Source organism: Cyprinus carpio, chromosome B22 (assembly GCF_018340385.1).
Source record: "Cyprinus carpio isolate SPL01 chromosome B22, ASM1834038v1, whole genome shotgun sequence".
NCBI lineage: Eukaryota > Metazoa > Chordata > Actinopteri > Cypriniformes > Cyprinidae > Cyprinus > Cyprinus carpio.
In genome coordinates, this window is record NC_056618.1 from 24,040,023 (window position 1) to 24,057,630 (window position 17,608).

Genomic DNA, 17,608 nt, shown 5'->3' on the forward strand with positions numbered 1-17,608 from the left:
ATGTTTACATGCACTCGTGTCCTCTAGACTAGAGGTGTAGACTGTAGAAAAAAATATCATAATAATAACCTTGTACATGACGGTTTGAGGTTTAGTTTTTTAATTTATCATCACTTAAGTTAATATTAATGATTAGCTAAACATTACTGTAGCCTAATGTCTTTCTTTTTCATCTCATGCAGTAAGAGATAAACATGGCTAGATTTGCATGCTGCTTCTTTGAGCTCAAGGCTCTGTGCACTGTTTGCAAGTTAATGGCTTCAAATTAATCAAATGGAACACATCTTTGTGGTATGACGATTGAAGCCTTCTACCGAAGCCTCATCAAGCCACAAGTATTATCAAATATTACTATCTACTGATTACCATACTGAGTTATTGTTACTACAAACTGAAAGTAACAAGTTACGGGAAGCTCAGTTTCTCCACCCTCCGTATTATGATATATATACTGAATATAGCCAGCGAAAGCTCATTATTCACTGATTGTCTTCATGATGACCATCATCTCTCTGCTCCTGCTGGCCTCTCTGCTGCCACACCTGACCTTCACTGGTGAGACTGATTAAAAAAATACTAATAAACCGAGTTTTATAGCAGATATACAGGAACTATAATAACACTCTATCTTTCTCTCTCAGCTCGTGTGAATGTGGGTATAGTGAACGGCAAGGAAGCAGAACCCCACTCCAGACCTTACATGGTGTCTGTTCAAGCAAAGGAGCATCATATCTGCGGTGGATTCCTCATCTCTGATAGATTTGTCATGACTGCTGCACATTGCCGAAAAAAGTAAGACAAGTAGTAACTTCTAATTATATATGTTAGATAATATAACACTTTATTTTGATAGTCCACTTTAAACATTCTACTAATTAACTAAGTAACTTTGCAACAACCAGTCATTAGAGTATTAGTAGACTGCCTGCTAACTATCTGATAACAGTTTATTTTGATAACAGGCATTCTGTTGATAAGTAACTCTGCGAGTATGTCAACTTGTTCTACTAAACATAACCCTAACCTAACAGTCTACTAATACTCTAATGAGAGTTAGTTGATGTGTAATTACAAAGTTACTTCAGAACATACTTATGAATATATAACAGACTGTGAAAAAACTTATTGCTAAATAAAACCTGTCCTTTTAGCAGTTCTTCAGTTCTGACGGTTGTGCTAGGTGCACATGACCTAAAAAAGAGTGAGAATTCAGTCCGATTCACAGTGGAGTCATACCATCAGCATCCAGACTACACCATGGGGTCCTTTCATAATGACATCTTGCTTTTGAAGGTAACAAACTGCAATTATTTTAGCTGACTAATTAAACTTTCATGCAGAATAACAGCCAGTATATTATAAAAGATAATTTTTTTTTATTAATGATGATGCATTTTTTTGTTATTACAGTTAGAAAAAAATGTACAACTAAACGATAATATCAAGTGGATATCCATACCAGCGGAAGGAAGCGATATCGAAGCAGGTTCTGTTTGCAGTATCGCAGGCTGGGGAAGTTTAGCAACTAAAGGCAAGGGAAGCAATCACCTCATGGAGACAGACGTGAAGGTCATGAATAACATGGAATGTGAACGCAAATGGGGGAAGGAAGACTTTTCAACTTCACAGATGATGTGTGTTCATGGAGATGGAGGAAGCTGTGATGTATGTAAAAAATATTTGATTCACCAAATCTTATTGTTCGAACTAGTATTAGTTATGAATTATGACAGCATTTGACTGAAGTGTTGATCTGTTTCTTAACAGGGGGATTCAGGAGGTCCTTTGATTTGTGGAGACACTGCAGTCGGTGTCACATCTTTTGGTGACCCTGATCTCTGTAATTCACTAAAGCTTCCTGAAGTTTATATTAAGATTTCAGCATATCTTTCATGGATAAAGGACATAATTAAGAAATTCAATTGAATCTTGCAAATAAAATGGGGTGAATTTTTTTTTTGAGTTGCTTTTCCTCCCAAATCATCTTTTAATAAAAATATCATACAGTGATATACTGTATACTGTCTAGAGATTGTAATTAATCAGAAATGGTATTTTAAAGATATGGTATTTTCAGATATGAAACCGCAGACAGACAGTTTGATATTTGAATAAAACTACTGTTTTTTTTTTTTGTTGGGGGGGGGGGGGGGGTGCATTGAGTTGATTTACCCTCTAAATCCTCTTTCAATAAATAAAATATACATTGATATAGTGTGTAGTCATTTAAATTAATTAGAAATGGTATTTTAAACTAGTTTTAAAACTGCAAACAGACAATTTGATCTTTGAAGACAACCATCATAAACATTAACAGAACACTATTGAAAATAAAGGCAAAAGTACACACCCACTGAACATGCAAGAAATATATATATATATATATATATATATATATATATATATATATATATATATATATATATATATATATATATTTCTAATTAAGGAAAATATAAACCACTGTTCAAAAGTTTGGGGTCAGTAAGAGATGCTGTACTTTTAAATGTTTTACTCATAAAAAATCCTTAAAAATGTATCAGTTTCCACAAAAACATTAAGTATCACAATGGTTTTTAACATTGATAGTAATAACAAACGTTTCTTGAGCAGCAAATCAGCATATTAGAATGATTTCTGAAGGACACTGAGGACTGGTGTCACAACGCTGTGTTGTAGTAGGCCTACACTTAAACAGGATGAGGAAGGTTACAGACAGTCTTTAATAATTGAAACCGGGTAAATCTAACAGGGAAAAAGTCAGTTCAACACAACTTTGGAAAGATGAGACACAACATTAAACACAAAGAGATCGGAAATTAAGTTAGGGAGAGAATGACACACACATAAACATGATGAAATCAAATGAACAAACATGACAACCAATTAACAAGTGCAGGAATGAAAAAAAAAAAAAAAAAAAAAAAGGTCAGCCTGCTGCAGGCTGATTCAGGTCGACGAGGCATTTCCCACCAGATATGATGACCAAGAAATTCTAAATCTTGAGAGCATCCATCATAACACTTAAGCAGGGGTACATCTAAGCAGGCATTAAAGACATCCTTGAGGGTTGCATTATCACAGACATTGTTCAGAAAAACTGGGCAAAACAGGGCGGTCAGATGGGCATGTCTCTCCGGGCATTAGCAGATGGCAGGATTCTGATGCTCATTCTGCAGAGTCAGAGCAGCCAAATGAGCTTCAGTAGAACAACAGTGAACTGCGGTCTAATGAGATGTTGTTAAAACACACTTTACTGTCCCATCAGCCGTTTTACTCTGCTCACGACGCACTCTTCAACAGTACACAGATATGTGGCACATGCTCTATAGTACTTCATCATAAATAACCCACACAATATACCTAGTTCTGTCGTCAGCTAGTTTATGAAATTACCAAAAAGGCGATTAAAGCTGCAAACTGTGAATTTATACGCAGCACACAAGAACATCTCTCAAATGCATACTAAAATATATTCTGCATTTCGAGATCACAATATAAGGCACAAGCTTGTCACGGTTGGTAGAACCATTATCTCATTTTGATCTATGTTGGTAGGGTTATGTGTGTGTCTCGTTATCACTGATTGTTTCGTGTGGGCATGACTGCCAATTGTTCCATCAGCTGCAGCTGCCACTCATTTCCTGCTCCCTATTTATTGCCCTGTCTTTCGTCTTGTGTTTGTCAGATCATTGTTTGAAGTCTTCTGTGTTTGTGCTTGTTTTTTTGCCCTTGATAGTTTCCTGTTTCACTCAAGGTGGATCACTTCATTTCATACTCACTGTGGGTTCTTCATCTCCTCAACTCACCTCAGGATCGCCCGTCTCAGTCCCTGTGTCACGCTCACCTGCTGTCTGGTTCCGGACCTGATCCCTGGCTGCGAGAGATCTGCTCCACATCCATCCTGTTGGCTTTTTGTTTATTCTCTGACGTTCTGTGTGAACTTGGCTCATTAAATCATCATTACTCTTGCATTTGCTTCCTCTCATACTTTATCGTTACAAAGCTGATATGTATTTTTATTTGTAATTTAATGAACAAATAAAAGTGAGCACAGTGCACTTATGCTAGAAAATATACGGAAATGAAACCATTTAAGTGCATAAAATAATTCATTTTATATTCTGGCATTTATGTTTACTGTTGACTTCCGGCCTTTTTCACATTTTTCACTATCTGCACGTCTCATCCATGAGTATGCAATGTTGGAGAGCAAGCATTTGGGAGTTTTGAGAAGCTGAATGAGCAAAACTGCTATATTGAGCCCCTTTATTAAAATACCTTGAGGTGAGAAATAATAAAAAAAATTGTCATATTCACTTAGTATTACTTGATCTAATTCACAAATATTTCAGTTACAGTTAAGTAGAAATTAATTGTACTCTGTTGTGTTTTCGTCACTAAAACAGTCCAATACTTTATAGTCAATCACATATTTATATTGAAATAAATAAGATTTTGTTGCCACCCCATAAAAACATCCTGGCTCTGCCACTGTCTTGGGCACAATACATTAAATACAGTCAGGTGTAGCCTATATTTTTATTTATTTGATTTATTATTTAAGTTGCATTTTCTGAATAATTGTATTTTGGGGTGGGATTGGTGGGATTAGGATGGTACTGTAGGTCCCCAAGAGCAGAGTTGAAGAGCACTGTTTTAAAAAACAGAAACAGTTTGTGAGGTGTGTTCAGTTGCGCCCTCTAGTGGTTTTCAGTGTAAAAACACAAAACGAAGCAAAACCTTAAGCATGAAGGTTGAGTTTCATTTAGTTCAAACTTTCGAGTTGAATGAGGGCAATGTAGTGATACTGAAAGCAGCCCAAAGTCTCATTTAGCATCACTTATGTTAATGTTCAGTAACGTCTTTCATGCAGTAAGAGATAAACATGTCTAGTTTCACATGCTGCTTCTTTGAGCTGTGTGTGCACTGTTTGCAAGTTAATGGGTTCAAATTAATCAAATGTCACAAATCTAGATGATTTAAGCCTTCGACCGAAGCCTCATTAAGCCACAAGAATGATCAAATATTACTATCTACTGATTACCATACTGTTACTGTTACCACAAACTGAAAGTAACAAGATAGAGGAAGCTCAGTTTCTCCACCCTCCTTTATATTATATTTATAACAAATATAGCCAGCGAAAGCTCATTGAGTCACTGATTGTCTTCATGATGACCATCATCTCTCTGCTCCTGCTGGCCTCTCTGCTGCCACACCTGACCTTCACTGGTGAGACTGATTAAAAAATACTAATAAACCGAGTTTTATAGCACATAGACAGTAAGACAGTGAGGAGGAATTATAATAACACTCTATCTTTCTCTCTCAGCTCGTGTGAATGTGGGTATAGTGAACGGCAGGGAAGCAAAACCCCACTCCAGACCTTACATGGTGTCTGTTCAAGCAAATGAGCGTCATATCTGCGGTGGATTCCTCATCTCTGATAGATTTGTCATGACTGCTGCACATTGCCGAAAAGAGTAAGACAAACAATAACTTAGTTAATTGTATATTTTAGATAATATAATGTAACACTTTATTTTGAGTCCACTTTTTAGACATTCTACTAACTATAAGTAACTTTGCAACAACCAGTTATTAGATTATTAGTAGTCTGTCTGCTATCTGCTAACAGTTTTATTTAAGTAGCTGCAAGAATGTCAACTTGTTCTGCTAACCATAACCCTAGTCTAGCAGTCTACTAATACTCTAATGAGAGTCGCTGTAGTCGACAGTTGCAAAGTTGTAGAATGTCTAAAGCAGACTACTTTTAATATTAATATTATTACATTAGTAATTATATTTGAGATAATATAATTCATTATTAATCAATTTAAATATTTAAACTGCTTAAAATAAATAAATACAAAATATATTATAATTAATATAATATTATAATTTAGGTAATATATTACTAATTGATTGAATTCATTAAATAATTTAAAATAAATAAATACTAAATAAATATTTTTTTTTACTATCCCTCATTATAATGCACATATAATAATATTAATAATTAATAATAATTAAATAATAATTTATATTATATAAAAATACATAAATAATATTTACATTTCATGAAAATGACTACAACCATATACAGTACTGTAAAATATTCATCATGATTTTGGCTACCAAATCAGCACACTTACAGAACATAATTTTTTTTTTTTTTTTTATGCTTTATTTTACCAGGACAGTCCCACTGAGATGCAAATCTCTTCTTCCAGGGAGTCCTGGCGATAAATAATTATTGAACCAATTTAGAGCCCTTTCACTAAAACCTATACAACTTAGCCTCTGTGATAAAAGTTTATGATCTAGAGAGTCAAATGCTTTACACTCTTAAAAATAAAAGTGCTTCAAAAGGTTCTTCAAACGATGCCATAAAAGAACCTTTTTTGGTTCCACAAAGATCTTTCTTACTTTTTTATAATCTGAAGAACCTTCTTTCACCACAAAGAACCTTTTGTGAAACAGAAAGGTTCTTGAGATGTTAAAGGCTCTCTATGGAACCATTTAGACAAAAAGGTTCTTCTGTGGCATCCTGAAGCACCTTTACTTTTAAGAGTGAAGAGAGATAAATAATGCTGCACAATGTTGTTTACTATCCAAACATTTAACAGTATGATTTGTAACCAGCATAGCTGCTGTAATAGTACTACGACCCAATCTAAAGCCTGATTGAAATTCATTTAAAACTTTATTTTCAGTTAAGAACTGTTTCATGATCATTAACAAAAGATTCAAATACTTTTGCCAACACAGACACAGTGTGATGGGTCACCACCTTTTAACACATGATTTCCATTCACGAGGAATAACATTTGAAGTTAAACTCAATTAAAAAATAGAAGTGATGGGTTCTGTTATAAGATCTGCAGAATTAAAAAAAAATCTAATTCTATTTCTATCTAGTTCTATTTTATCAGACCCTGATGATTTTTTAATTTCCAAATCTGATAGAACTTTATGAACTTGTGTAGTTAAAATGGGAGTAAAACTAAACAGCTGAGTAGTACAACACAAAGTAACTTCCACGCTTTCTTGTTCCCTTAAATTACTAAAGTCGTGGGTTACTCCCGCAGAAATAAAGTGGCTATTAAAAGCATTTACTATATTCTATCTTTAATTATGCTCTCAATTAATTTAAAATAATCAGGTAGATTGGTAGAGGTTTTTTAATGAATATTGCAGATTGTGAAAAAAGTTATTGCTAAATAAAACTTGTCTTTTTAACAGTTCTTCAGTTCTGACGGTTGTGCTAGGTGCACATGACCTACAAAAAAAGAATGAGAATTCAGTCCGATTCACAGTGGAGTCATACCATCAGCATCCAAACTACACCAACAAATCCTTTCATAATGACATCTTGCTTTTGAAGGTAACAAACTGCACTTATTTTAGCTGACATCAGTAAACTTTTCATTCAGAAAAACAGCCAATAAAATAATGAAATATTTTTATTAACTGTAAACATTTTTGGTTTACAGTTAGAAAAAAATGTACAACTAAACGATAATATCAAGTGGATATCCATACCAGCGGAAGGAAGCGATATCGAAGCAGGTTCTGTTTGCAGTATCGCAGGCTGGGGACGTTTAGCAACTAAAGGCAAGAGAAGCGATCACCTCATGGAGACAGACGTGAAGGTCATGAATAACATGGAATGTGAAAGCAAATGGGGGAAGAAGTACTTTTCAACTTCACAGATGATGTGTGTTCATGGAGATGGAGGAAGCTGTAATGTATGTAAAAACATCATTTGATTCACAAAATCTTATAGTGTAAATTGATTTCAGCGAAGTTAAAAATTATGACAGCATGTGACTGAATTGCTGATCTGTTTCTTAACAGGGGGATTCAGGAGGTCCTTTGGTTTGTGGAGACACTGCAGTTGGTGTCACATCTTTTGGTGACCCTGATCGCTGTAATTCACTAAAGCGACCTGAAGTTTATACTAAGATTTCAGCATATATTCCATGGATAAAGAAAATAACTGGAAATGTCAATTGAATCTTGCAGATAAAATGGGGTGTTTTTTATTTTTATTTTGGTTGAGATGATTTTCCTCCCAAATCATATTATAATAAAAATAACATGCATTGATATATACTGTCTAGAGATTTTAATTAATCAGAAATGGTATTTTAAACCAGATATGAAACTGCAGACAGACAGTTTGATATTTGAAGACAACCATCATAAACATTTACAGAATGCTATTGAAAATAAAGGCAAAAGAACATGCCCACTGACTATGCAAGAAAAAGATTTTAACACTGATAATATTAAGAAATGTTTCAGCAAATAACCATATTAGAATGATTTCTGAATTACCATGTGACTCTGAAATCTGGAGTAATGGCTGCTGAAAATTCAGCTTTGCCATCACAGGAATAAATTACAGTTTAAAATGTACTACAATAAAAAATTTTTTTTAAAGTGTAATAATATTTCACAGTATCGCGTAATACTGTATGCCATTATTACTGTACATACAGCCTTGGTGAGCATAAAACTTAAAAAAATCTTACAAACATTGAACCGTGATGTAGTTTTTGATCTCTATAAACTACAAACATATTTAGTGCAAAAAGCCATAAATTAACCCTTAAATGCATACCTTGGGTCTGGGGAACTGGGAGATCATTCTCTACCCTCTCCTTCCTTCCTTTTTTAAAGTTAGACATTTACATTTAGTCATTTAGCAGACACTTTTATCCAAAGCGACTTACAAATGAGGACAATGGAAGCAATCAAAACTAACAAAAGAGCAATGATATATAAGTGCTATAACAAGTCTCAGTTAGCCTAAACACAGTATACGTAGCAAGGGCTTTTAAATAATAAATATAAATAAATAAATAAATAAATAAATAAATAAATAAATAAATAAAAAGAAAACAGATAGAATAGAAAAAGAATAGAGCAAGCTAGTGTTAGAGGTCTTTTTTTATAATTGTATAATAAATGAAAAGAAAATAGATAGAATACAAAAAGATTAGAAAGGTAGTAAGATTATTATTATTATTATTATTTTTTAAATAGAATTAGAATAGTGAGTGCAAAAGTTAGAGGGTCAAATAAAGATGGAAGAGATGTGTTTTAAGCCGATTCTTGAAGATGGCTAAGGACTCCGCTGCTCGGATTGAGTTGGGCAGGTTATTCCACCAGGAGGGAACATTTAGGGAAGTCCGTAAAAGTGACTTTGTGCTTCTTTGGGATGGCACAATCAAGCGACATTCACTTGCAGAACGCAAGCTTCTAGAGGGCACATAAGTCTGAAGTAATGAATTTAGGTAAAGGGGTGCAGAGCCAGTGGTGGTTTTGTATGCAAACATCAATGCCTTGAATTTTATGTGACCAGCTATTGGTAGCCAGTGCAAATTGATAAACAGAATATTTATAAACATAAATTCCTCTATCTATTCATTATAAACAATATAACAAGAAAAAAATAGTAAAATATAAAAGAATGCCCGTTTTCTGATAAATTGATTGTAAAAAAAAAAAAAAAAAAAAAAAAAAAAAATTGTAGCTACAGACCCGAGGTATGTAAATGTGTAAGTATTTTTTCCTGTGCGACTATAATAATGACGTGATGTTTCACTCATAATTACCGCAGGCACAAGCCCCTTTGCCCTCATCGGCTGAGTTGCCCCTCTCACCAATCCCCCCATCAACCCCAGCTCAAAGCGGTCTGTTACCGCTCCGCTAAAGATCCGCTGATTCCGCTAATCCGCTCTGTGTTTTCCTGCCGCTCCGCAGCATCACTCACAATCTGTGTAGCGCTCTCTGGAGAGTGGAGACCACAGTTCCCGAAGCTAGTTGCATTAACAGCTAGATGCATTACAGTCAGTGGATGATTTGCTGAATTAGTAATTTGGTAGTTTGTTTATTCTCTGTTGTTGGCACACTTTGTAGAAAAAAAAAAAAGAAAAACAGAAAAAAATGCCTTTGCAAAAAAGAAGACAGCCAGTAAGAGAGAGAGAGAGAGAGAGAGAGAGAGAGAGAGAGAGAGAGAGAGAATGCGAAGGGAGGCTGCTAAAGGCAGTTCAACATTGCAAACATGAATACAAAGCTCAAGCAAGCCAGCAGGTAAATAATTATATAGAATATTTAGCAGTTTATCACACTTTAATTCTTGTAATTAAGTATATTTCCTATTATAATCACTCGTCTTGATACTAGTAATCTATAAAACATATTTTATTAAAATCAAACTAAAAGTAGGCCTATAAGTAGTAAAAAAAAAAATATAAATGTTCTAAATAACTTGTTTATTAGTATATAATATAGATTTATGCTGCAGAATATTCAATTAAATGTCTATTTATACGGGAGAGCGGGGTAAGATTAGACATTTTTTACTTATGTGGTCTTCAAGATAAGTTAAAATGATGTAGAAGTACAATGAAAGTATCTACCCTATCATATCCTGTCCTGTCCTGTCCTGTCCTAATGAAAGTATTCCTATCATTTTAAATGATCAGAATGTATCTATGACAAAGGGTTCTAAAAATATGGCTTCTTATAAAAAAGTGTTCCCATGGCTCAGTTTGCCCCAGGTTAGGGGTAAGTTGACCCGAGTCGAATCAGTGGGTAGATGCACCATTTGGGTGTAAAATGACCATCTGACCAAATCTGATTCAAACCCATGTGAAATAAATAAATAATAATAATAATAATAATAAAAAAACTAATTTAATAATTTCCTTTAACATACAGTCGTATTTCTTTTCATGAAGTTAACTTTAACAACATAAAACCAACCAAATGCAGTTTAAATTTCAATGTTTAATTGTTTGCATCCCTGAAACAATATGTTGAACATCAAAGTTGTAGCCTTCCTAAAAACAGACTAAACAGAGAGTTTGTTGGCCATTAGAGACTACAGGTGGAAAGATATATCTGATTATAATGTGATGAAAAACATTTTCTGGTTCTTATCAGAGAAGGATTTGGTGCCCTTGTACACCGTCCCTATCAAATAAACTACAAATAATATATACAGTATCTCACAGAAGTGAGCACACCCCTCATATTTTTATAAATATTTTATTATATCTTTTCATGTGACAACACTGAAGAAATGACACTTTGCTACAATGTTAAGTAGTGAGTGTACAGCTTGTATAACGGTGTCAATTTGCTGTCCCCTCAAAATAACTCAACACACAGCCATTAATGTCTAAACCGCTGGGCGCAAAAGTGAGTACAACCCTAAGTGAAAATGTCAATTAGCCATTTTCTCTCCCCAGTGTCATGTGACTCATTAGTGTTACAAGGTCTCAGTTGTGAATGGGGAGCAGGTGTGTTAAATTTGGTGTTATCGCTCTCACTCTCTCATACTGGTCGCTGGAAGTTCAACATGGCACTTCATGGCAAAGAACTCTCTGAGGATCTGAAAAAAAGAATAATTGTTGCTCTACATAAAGATGGTGTAGGCTGTAAGAAGATTGCCAAGACCCTGAAACTGAGCTGCAGCATGGTGGCCAAGACCATACAGTGGTTTAACAGGACAGGTTCCACTCAGAACAGGCCTCTCCATGGTTGACCAAAGAAGTTGAGTGCACGTGCTCAGCGTCATATCCAGAGGTTGTGTTTGGGAAATAGATGTATGAGCGCTGCCAGCATTGCTGCAGAGTTTAAAGTGGTGGGGGGTCAGCCTGTCAGTGCTCAGACCATACACCGCACACTGTATCAAATTGGTCTGCATGGCTGTCGTCCCAGAAGGAAGCCTCTAAAGATGATGCACAAGAAAGCCCGCAAACAGTTTGCTGAAGACAAGCAGACTAAGGACATGGATTACTGGAACCACGTCCTGTGGTCTGATGAGACCAAGATAAACTTATTTGGTTCAGATGGTGTCAACCGTGTGTGGCGACAACCAGGTGAGGAGTACAAAGACAAGTGTGTCTTGCCTACAGTCAAGCATGGTGGTGGGAGTGTCATGGTCTGGGGCTGCATGAGTGCTGCTGGCACATTGTGGGGCATTCTCAAACAGAAGGTGGAGGAGTGCAAGGTCTCTAACATCCACCAGCTCCGTGATGTCATCATGGAGGAGTGGAAGAGGACTCCAGTGGCAACCTGTGAAGCTCTGGTGAACTCCATGCCCAAGAGGGTAAAGGCAGTGCTGGAAAACAATGGTGGCCACACAAAATATAGACACTTGGGGCCCAATTTGGACAATTTTACTTAGGGGTGTACTCACTTTTGTGGCCAGCGGTTTAGACATTAATGGCTGTGTGTTGAGTTATTTTGAGAGGACAGCAAATTTACACTGTTATACAAGCTGTACACTCACTACTTTACATTGTAGCAAAGTGTCATTTCTTCAGTGTTGTCACATGAAAAGATATAATAAAATATTTATAAAAATGTGAGGGGTGTACTCACTTCTGTGAGATACTGTATGTATGTATGTATCTATCTATCTATCTATCTATCTATCTATATATATATATATATATATATATATATATATATATATATATATATATATATATATATATATATATATATATATATTAAACTAAACCAGTAATATCAGATTATAAATACCAGAGTTTATAATTCAGAGATTTAACTTAACTACAGTGCCTTATGGTGAGGTAAATTAAAATGCTGACTTGATTTACCCCACAACATTTTGCTCACTTTGCCCCATATCTACCATTTTGGAAAAAAATAGCTCTGTTGCTTATCAGTTCAGGCTAATATTTAGCTAAATGATTTGCATGGTTTTAATGTTGCTAAATCACCTATATGTATCATAAATATTTTTAGACCTGGATAAATTTGCAACAACCATTACATCTGTTATGCTAAAATTGTACTTTGACAAGCCAAAAACTAAAGTAAATGGCAGTCTTCCATTCCTCCCATGTGTTTCTCCTTTTCAGAGTCTGGCAGAAATGATGGGTGGTTTCAGAATACATGGTCACAAAACAGTAAAAGTGTACAAATGTACAAAAAGTAACAGGGGGTGGGTCAACTTACCCACTGGCTCAACTTACCCCACTCTCCCCTACTTCTATTGAAGATGAGGCAGAAGCAGGCTCAGAGAGTGAGGGAGAGCCCACTCTTATCAAAACATCTACAATAATGTCTGGAATTATTACAGAGTGTGCTAGATAATTTGTATTAACAAGCACCCACCCCCCTAATGCCCCTTTTTTGGTTTGGGCCACTGCCCCTCAAAATGTCTGTGCACGGCCTGAACAAACGAATATCATCAGCAAAAATTGAACTGGTTTGAACGGCTTTACTGCAGAGACATTACTATACGCAATGAAATATAAATGTCACTGTCATTTGATGCTGGATGTGGTGAATCAGCTGCCAGTGATCAAAATATTGTGGTCATATATGAAGTCACTGAAAATGATAGTTTTGAAAATATGGCTGAGATCGTAAATATGAGGCAGATGCTGTGGAACTGTGGAAGTGCGCTCTGACAATGACAGCGATGGTAAAATCATCTGCTCAAATTGAACCCTTTTAAGTTTCAAAAGGAAACGACGTATGCTTTATTTTATTCTTCTGTAATTGCTCTTAAAATATCAAGATAATTCTTTGCTATTGCAGCAGTTAGAGGTCATTATGTAATAATGATTGGCAAACATTCATGCATTTAAGGGTTAAAAGAGTGTAGGAATTTAAGAAAAAAAGAGTAAAATGAACATTGCAATTCGTGGGAAAGTTGCTATTTTATACTAGGTTCATTCTGAGGTTATCTTCTTAAGACCTCTCTCTCTCTCTCTCTCTCTCTCTCTCTTTCTACTCATTTTCACATGATAGTACATTTGATAAAAAGTTCTGATAACAAAGCTGTTTCCTGTTAAAGTCGTGCACCGCCCGTCTTTACCACATGTTAGTTTGGTAATCTGATTATAGATTTTCTGCCAGATGTGTTGCTTTAATACAATCATTAAGGTATGTTAATTGTCTTCAGTTAATTTAAAAACACTCTTGCCTTAATCACAGGTGAGAATATTTTATGTTTTCCCCATTTACTGTTTTTATCTCTGAACAGAGAGATGTGGCTGAAGCTTATGAGCTCAACTGCAGTTCTAGTTGCATGACAGTTACTGTCCAACCACATCCACCCTGGCCAAGTTGACATTTCTCAGCAAACTATCTTTTGATGTCATCAAAATGAGTACAAATATATTTAGAATCAACTGAATAATTGCATAGGCTATTTAGTAGCATGTACTATAAAACAACTCTCAATTTCCATCTACATTTTCAGTAAGAACTTGATCTGACATGGAGTTAGAAATACTGGATCACAGAAGTAGTAAATAAATATATTCATGTATTTTTTTCTTTCTTTTAAATTTATAGTTCTACTGAAAATAAGCTTTGTAGTTATTCAATGTTCATGTTGTTTGTCTAAAGCTCACTTGAATTTGTTCTAGATCATTAGATGTGACATCATGAGGTTCTGGAAGCTGGTTTGAGAAATATTTACCAGAAACTCAGTGTCTCCACCCATCTTTTTGTTTATACGGTGTTTTGTCAGTGAGAGCTCATTCATTGTCTTCATGATGACCATCATCTCTCTACTCTTGCTGGCCTATCTGCTGCCACACATGACCTTCACTGGTGAGACTGACTGAACTACTGAATTAAACTGCTGAATAATAAAATTAACAGCACTCTCTTGCTTTCTCAGCTCATGTGAATGTGGGAATAGTAAATGGCACAGAAGCAAAACCCCACTCCAGACCTTACATGGTTTCTGTTCAAAAGAACTGGCTACAAATCTGTGGAGGATTCCTCATTTCTGATTAGTTTGTCTTAACTGCCGCACATTGTCGAAAGAAGTAGAGTGTATTGTTTAAATACACTCTTATAGTCTAAAAGACAAAACTGAATTTAAAATTAAATATGTTAAATATATTTGATTTTAACAGTTCAGAGACTCTGACAGTTGTGGTTGGTGCACACGACCTAAAAAATAAGACTGAAGGTTCTGTCTGCATCGGAGTGAAGTCCTACCACCAGCATCCAGACTTTACTGAGGAACCTGTCATGAATGACATGATGCTTTTGAAGGTAACAATCTGCATTAGGCAAAAAATATCTACATGAAACATTTTTCTAAAAATAATAAATTAATATCTGGGCTATATTATATGTAAGCAAGATATAATGTAGGCTACAGTCGGTCATCGTATATTATCTTTTTTACACACCGACAAATTGTTTTATAATCTTACCTGTCCTCTATATCATCTCAAAGCTTCTGCGATCATAAAGGATGACGGACCGCTGCTGAATCCCATGATCGAACAATCAGAATCAAGTATTGCAAAGCACTGTCATAGCTAAATTACTGTCATTGTAAAATATTTTCCTTTTTAATGTAAATATAAATGATTTATACAAATGATTGATTTCTAAAGATTTACAAATGTAAATGTTTTTATTTGCATACTGTGCATACATCTATATTGTACTTTTCAGTGTAGGCTTTCTAATTGTGGAAAAATGTATTCACAGTGGATCAAAAAAAAACAACAAAAAAAAACAGACATACTTAAATCAAATTTGACCAAAAAAAGTTAGCGAATACGTTTGTACAGTATATGCATATGTAAATAATTAGCAAAACTGTTATTCAATATTATTAAATATTTCTGTTATGTTTTATACTACAGCTAGAGAAAAAAGTCACACAAAATGAGAAAGTCAACAGGATATCTATACCAATAAAAGAAGAGGAGATTGAAGTGCATTCTGTCTGCAGTGTTGCAGGCTGGGGAAGGCTGGATAATGGTCTTAGCAATCGTCTCATGGAAACACATGTGAAGATCATAAATAACAAAATGTAAAATAAATGGGGAAAAGCTGACTATTCAGCTTCACAGATGATGTATACATATGGCAATGGAGGAAGTTGCACTGTAAGTACAAATGTTCATCTGTCATATTGATTGATATAAGGCCCCAAATGCTGAGTTTAAACTCTGTGTTTACATTGTTAACAGGGGGATTCAGGAGGTTCTTTGGTTTGTGGGAAAACTGCTGTTGGTGTCACATCTTTTGGTGACCCTAATCTCTGTAATTCCCCTGAGCTACCTGAAGTTTATATGAAGGTTTCGGCATATCTGCAATGGATACATACAAGTTTATTGGAAATGTTTATTGACTTGATTTGGCCTTGAATTTATTAAAATTATTTCAATAAATGTGTCATATGTCAATTACCTATGAGTGGTTATTTCTTTACCCAGCCCTTGGAGACTGCAAATACGAAGGCATTTTTTAATCACATTTTTAAAAGGATAGTATATTCTGATATTCTGCATTTCCTGCAGACAAGCTGTTTTTACCACATTGATTCAGGAGATAGCATGATTCCTGCTCATAAGACATAGGGTAAAAAACATATTGTAAAAATGCTCACTTTACTGCTAAAGACTTTGGGAAGGCCTGACAGAAGGAGGTAAGCATTTAAAGGGTTGACTTGAATATGCTGGAAGTATTTTTAACACATAAAAATGGTAGCATTGTAGCTTGAACAGGACTTTGATTACAGTCTAAAAAAAATACTGCAATATCCACAAACTCACCACCACTCATCCTTTTTTTTAATTCTTCACATATATTAGTTAGTTTCCAATTAATTTACTTTGGGTTTAAAGTGGAAGTGAAGTAGTCAGTCAAGTTTATATTATTTAGTAAACTGGTTTCCATTTTAATAAAAAAAAATAAAAGAATTAAAAAAAAGCAAAACATAAATAATGTATTCATTTAAAAAAAAGGATGTTTTGTTATATCTTTTGGAGAAATGATACTGCCATCTTTTAATACCACAGTGTGACATCACAGGATGGTTCACTCAGTGAATATAAGCATTTCTTTACTTTTTTCACGCTTGTTTTGAAATGAGCAAGGCGACCTTGAAAACATTGTTAAGCCCATAATAAGTCCAATTGCTTATGCATTTGAGCCAATACAGGGAGGGGACCGAGCAGTCATATTGTTACATGTGGAAGAATTTGTGAACCTGCTGGTTTGGAAACAATACGTGTTAACATGGATGCTCATCAAAACATAATTTTGTGTGCATTTGCTCAAGAAGACACAGAAGAGACCTCAATTTGGTACTCGTATGTTGGTATGTTAACTGGTATGTTGTCTGAGCTGTGGCTTTTTGCGTGTGTGCGCACAGAAACAATCAGTCACAGCATGTGAGTACCGCATCTCTTTCAATGTGTTTTGTGCTTGAATGGCTTAAAACTCTTTATTCACTAGCTAGGACCACGCCACAAACATGCTATGAAACTGTTAGTTGAACAGGGAGTTGGGGAAGAATTGAAAGAGGATGAAGGGGTCGAGGGAATGGGATGATGGTCAGGTTGATCAGGGCATCTAGAATTGATGGCTCAGAGAGACTCAGGGTGGGGGTACCGTCTCTAGCATATATTTGGGCCAGACAATTAGGACCCCCCGATACAACCTGAAAGAAAGATAATGTGGGATAAGGCTGGCTAAATGGATGAGAAAGGGAGGGAAGGGTGGGTTTGAGAGAACGAGACTAGCAGTCTGGTATGAGGTGGCCCGAAATATATGGATGTTTCAG

The 17,608-nt window shown here is 35.3% G+C and overlaps 2 protein-coding genes and 1 long non-coding RNA gene across 5 annotated transcripts; all 3 read left to right on the top strand.

Moving 5' to 3' along the window:
* Positions 1-216: 216 nt before the first annotated feature.
* Positions 217-1,955, top strand: LOC109099515 (granzyme B(G,H)-like). 2 transcript variants are annotated; one of them, XM_042749247.1, is made up of 5 exons: positions 217-555; positions 642-792; positions 1,155-1,293; positions 1,411-1,665; positions 1,768-1,955. In XM_042749247.1, exons 1-5 carry the CDS (start codon positions 495-497, stop codon positions 1,924-1,926), a joined length of 765 nt encoding a protein of 254 aa, XP_042605181.1. In that variant the 5' UTR covers positions 217-494; the 3' UTR covers positions 1,927-1,955. The 2 variants fall into 2 exon arrangements, with proteins under 2 accessions (XP_042605181.1, XP_042605180.1); XM_042749246.1 differs by having other exon boundaries at positions 218-555; positions 1,152-1,293.
* A 3,149-nt stretch (positions 1,956-5,104) lies between these two features.
* Positions 5,105-8,115, top strand: LOC109099513 (granzyme B(G,H)-like). 2 transcript variants are annotated; one of them, XM_042749245.1, is made up of 5 exons: positions 5,105-5,235; positions 5,336-5,486; positions 7,246-7,390; positions 7,500-7,754; positions 7,864-8,115. In XM_042749245.1, exons 1-5 carry the CDS (start codon positions 5,175-5,177, stop codon positions 8,020-8,022), a joined length of 771 nt encoding a protein of 256 aa, XP_042605179.1. In that variant the 5' UTR covers positions 5,105-5,174; the 3' UTR covers positions 8,023-8,115. The 2 variants fall into 2 exon arrangements, with proteins under 2 accessions (XP_042605179.1, XP_018968577.2); XM_019113032.2 differs by having other exon boundaries at positions 7,249-7,390.
* A 6,370-nt stretch (positions 8,116-14,485) lies between these two features.
* On the top strand, positions 14,486-16,223 carry LOC109047199. Its single transcript, XR_006157895.1, has 3 exons — positions 14,486-14,622; positions 14,934-15,926; positions 16,011-16,223. It is a non-coding gene; the product is annotated as an uncharacterized LOC109047199 (long non-coding RNA).
* The last annotated feature ends 1,385 nt before the right edge of the window (positions 16,224-17,608 follow it).

Coding starts and splice junctions, on each gene's coding strand:
- LOC109099515 (XM_042749246.1), top strand. CDS start 495: ATGATGACCATCATCTCTCTGCTCCTGCTGGCCTCTCTGCTGCCACAC. Junction 556..641: donor GCCACACCTGACCTTCACTG/GTGAGACTGATT, acceptor TTTCTCTCTCAG/CTCGTGTGAATGTGGGTATA. Junction 793..1,151: donor GCTGCACATTGCCGAAAAAA/GTAAGACAAGTA, acceptor CTGTCCTTTTAG/CAGTTCTTCAGTTCTGACGG.
- LOC109099513 (XM_042749245.1), top strand. CDS start 5,175: ATGATGACCATCATCTCTCTGCTCCTGCTGGCCTCTCTGCTGCCACAC. Junction 5,236..5,335: donor GCCACACCTGACCTTCACTG/GTGAGACTGATT, acceptor TTTCTCTCTCAG/CTCGTGTGAATGTGGGTATA. Junction 7,391..7,499: donor ATGACATCTTGCTTTTGAAG/GTAACAAACTGC, acceptor TTTGGTTTACAG/TTAGAAAAAAATGTACAACT.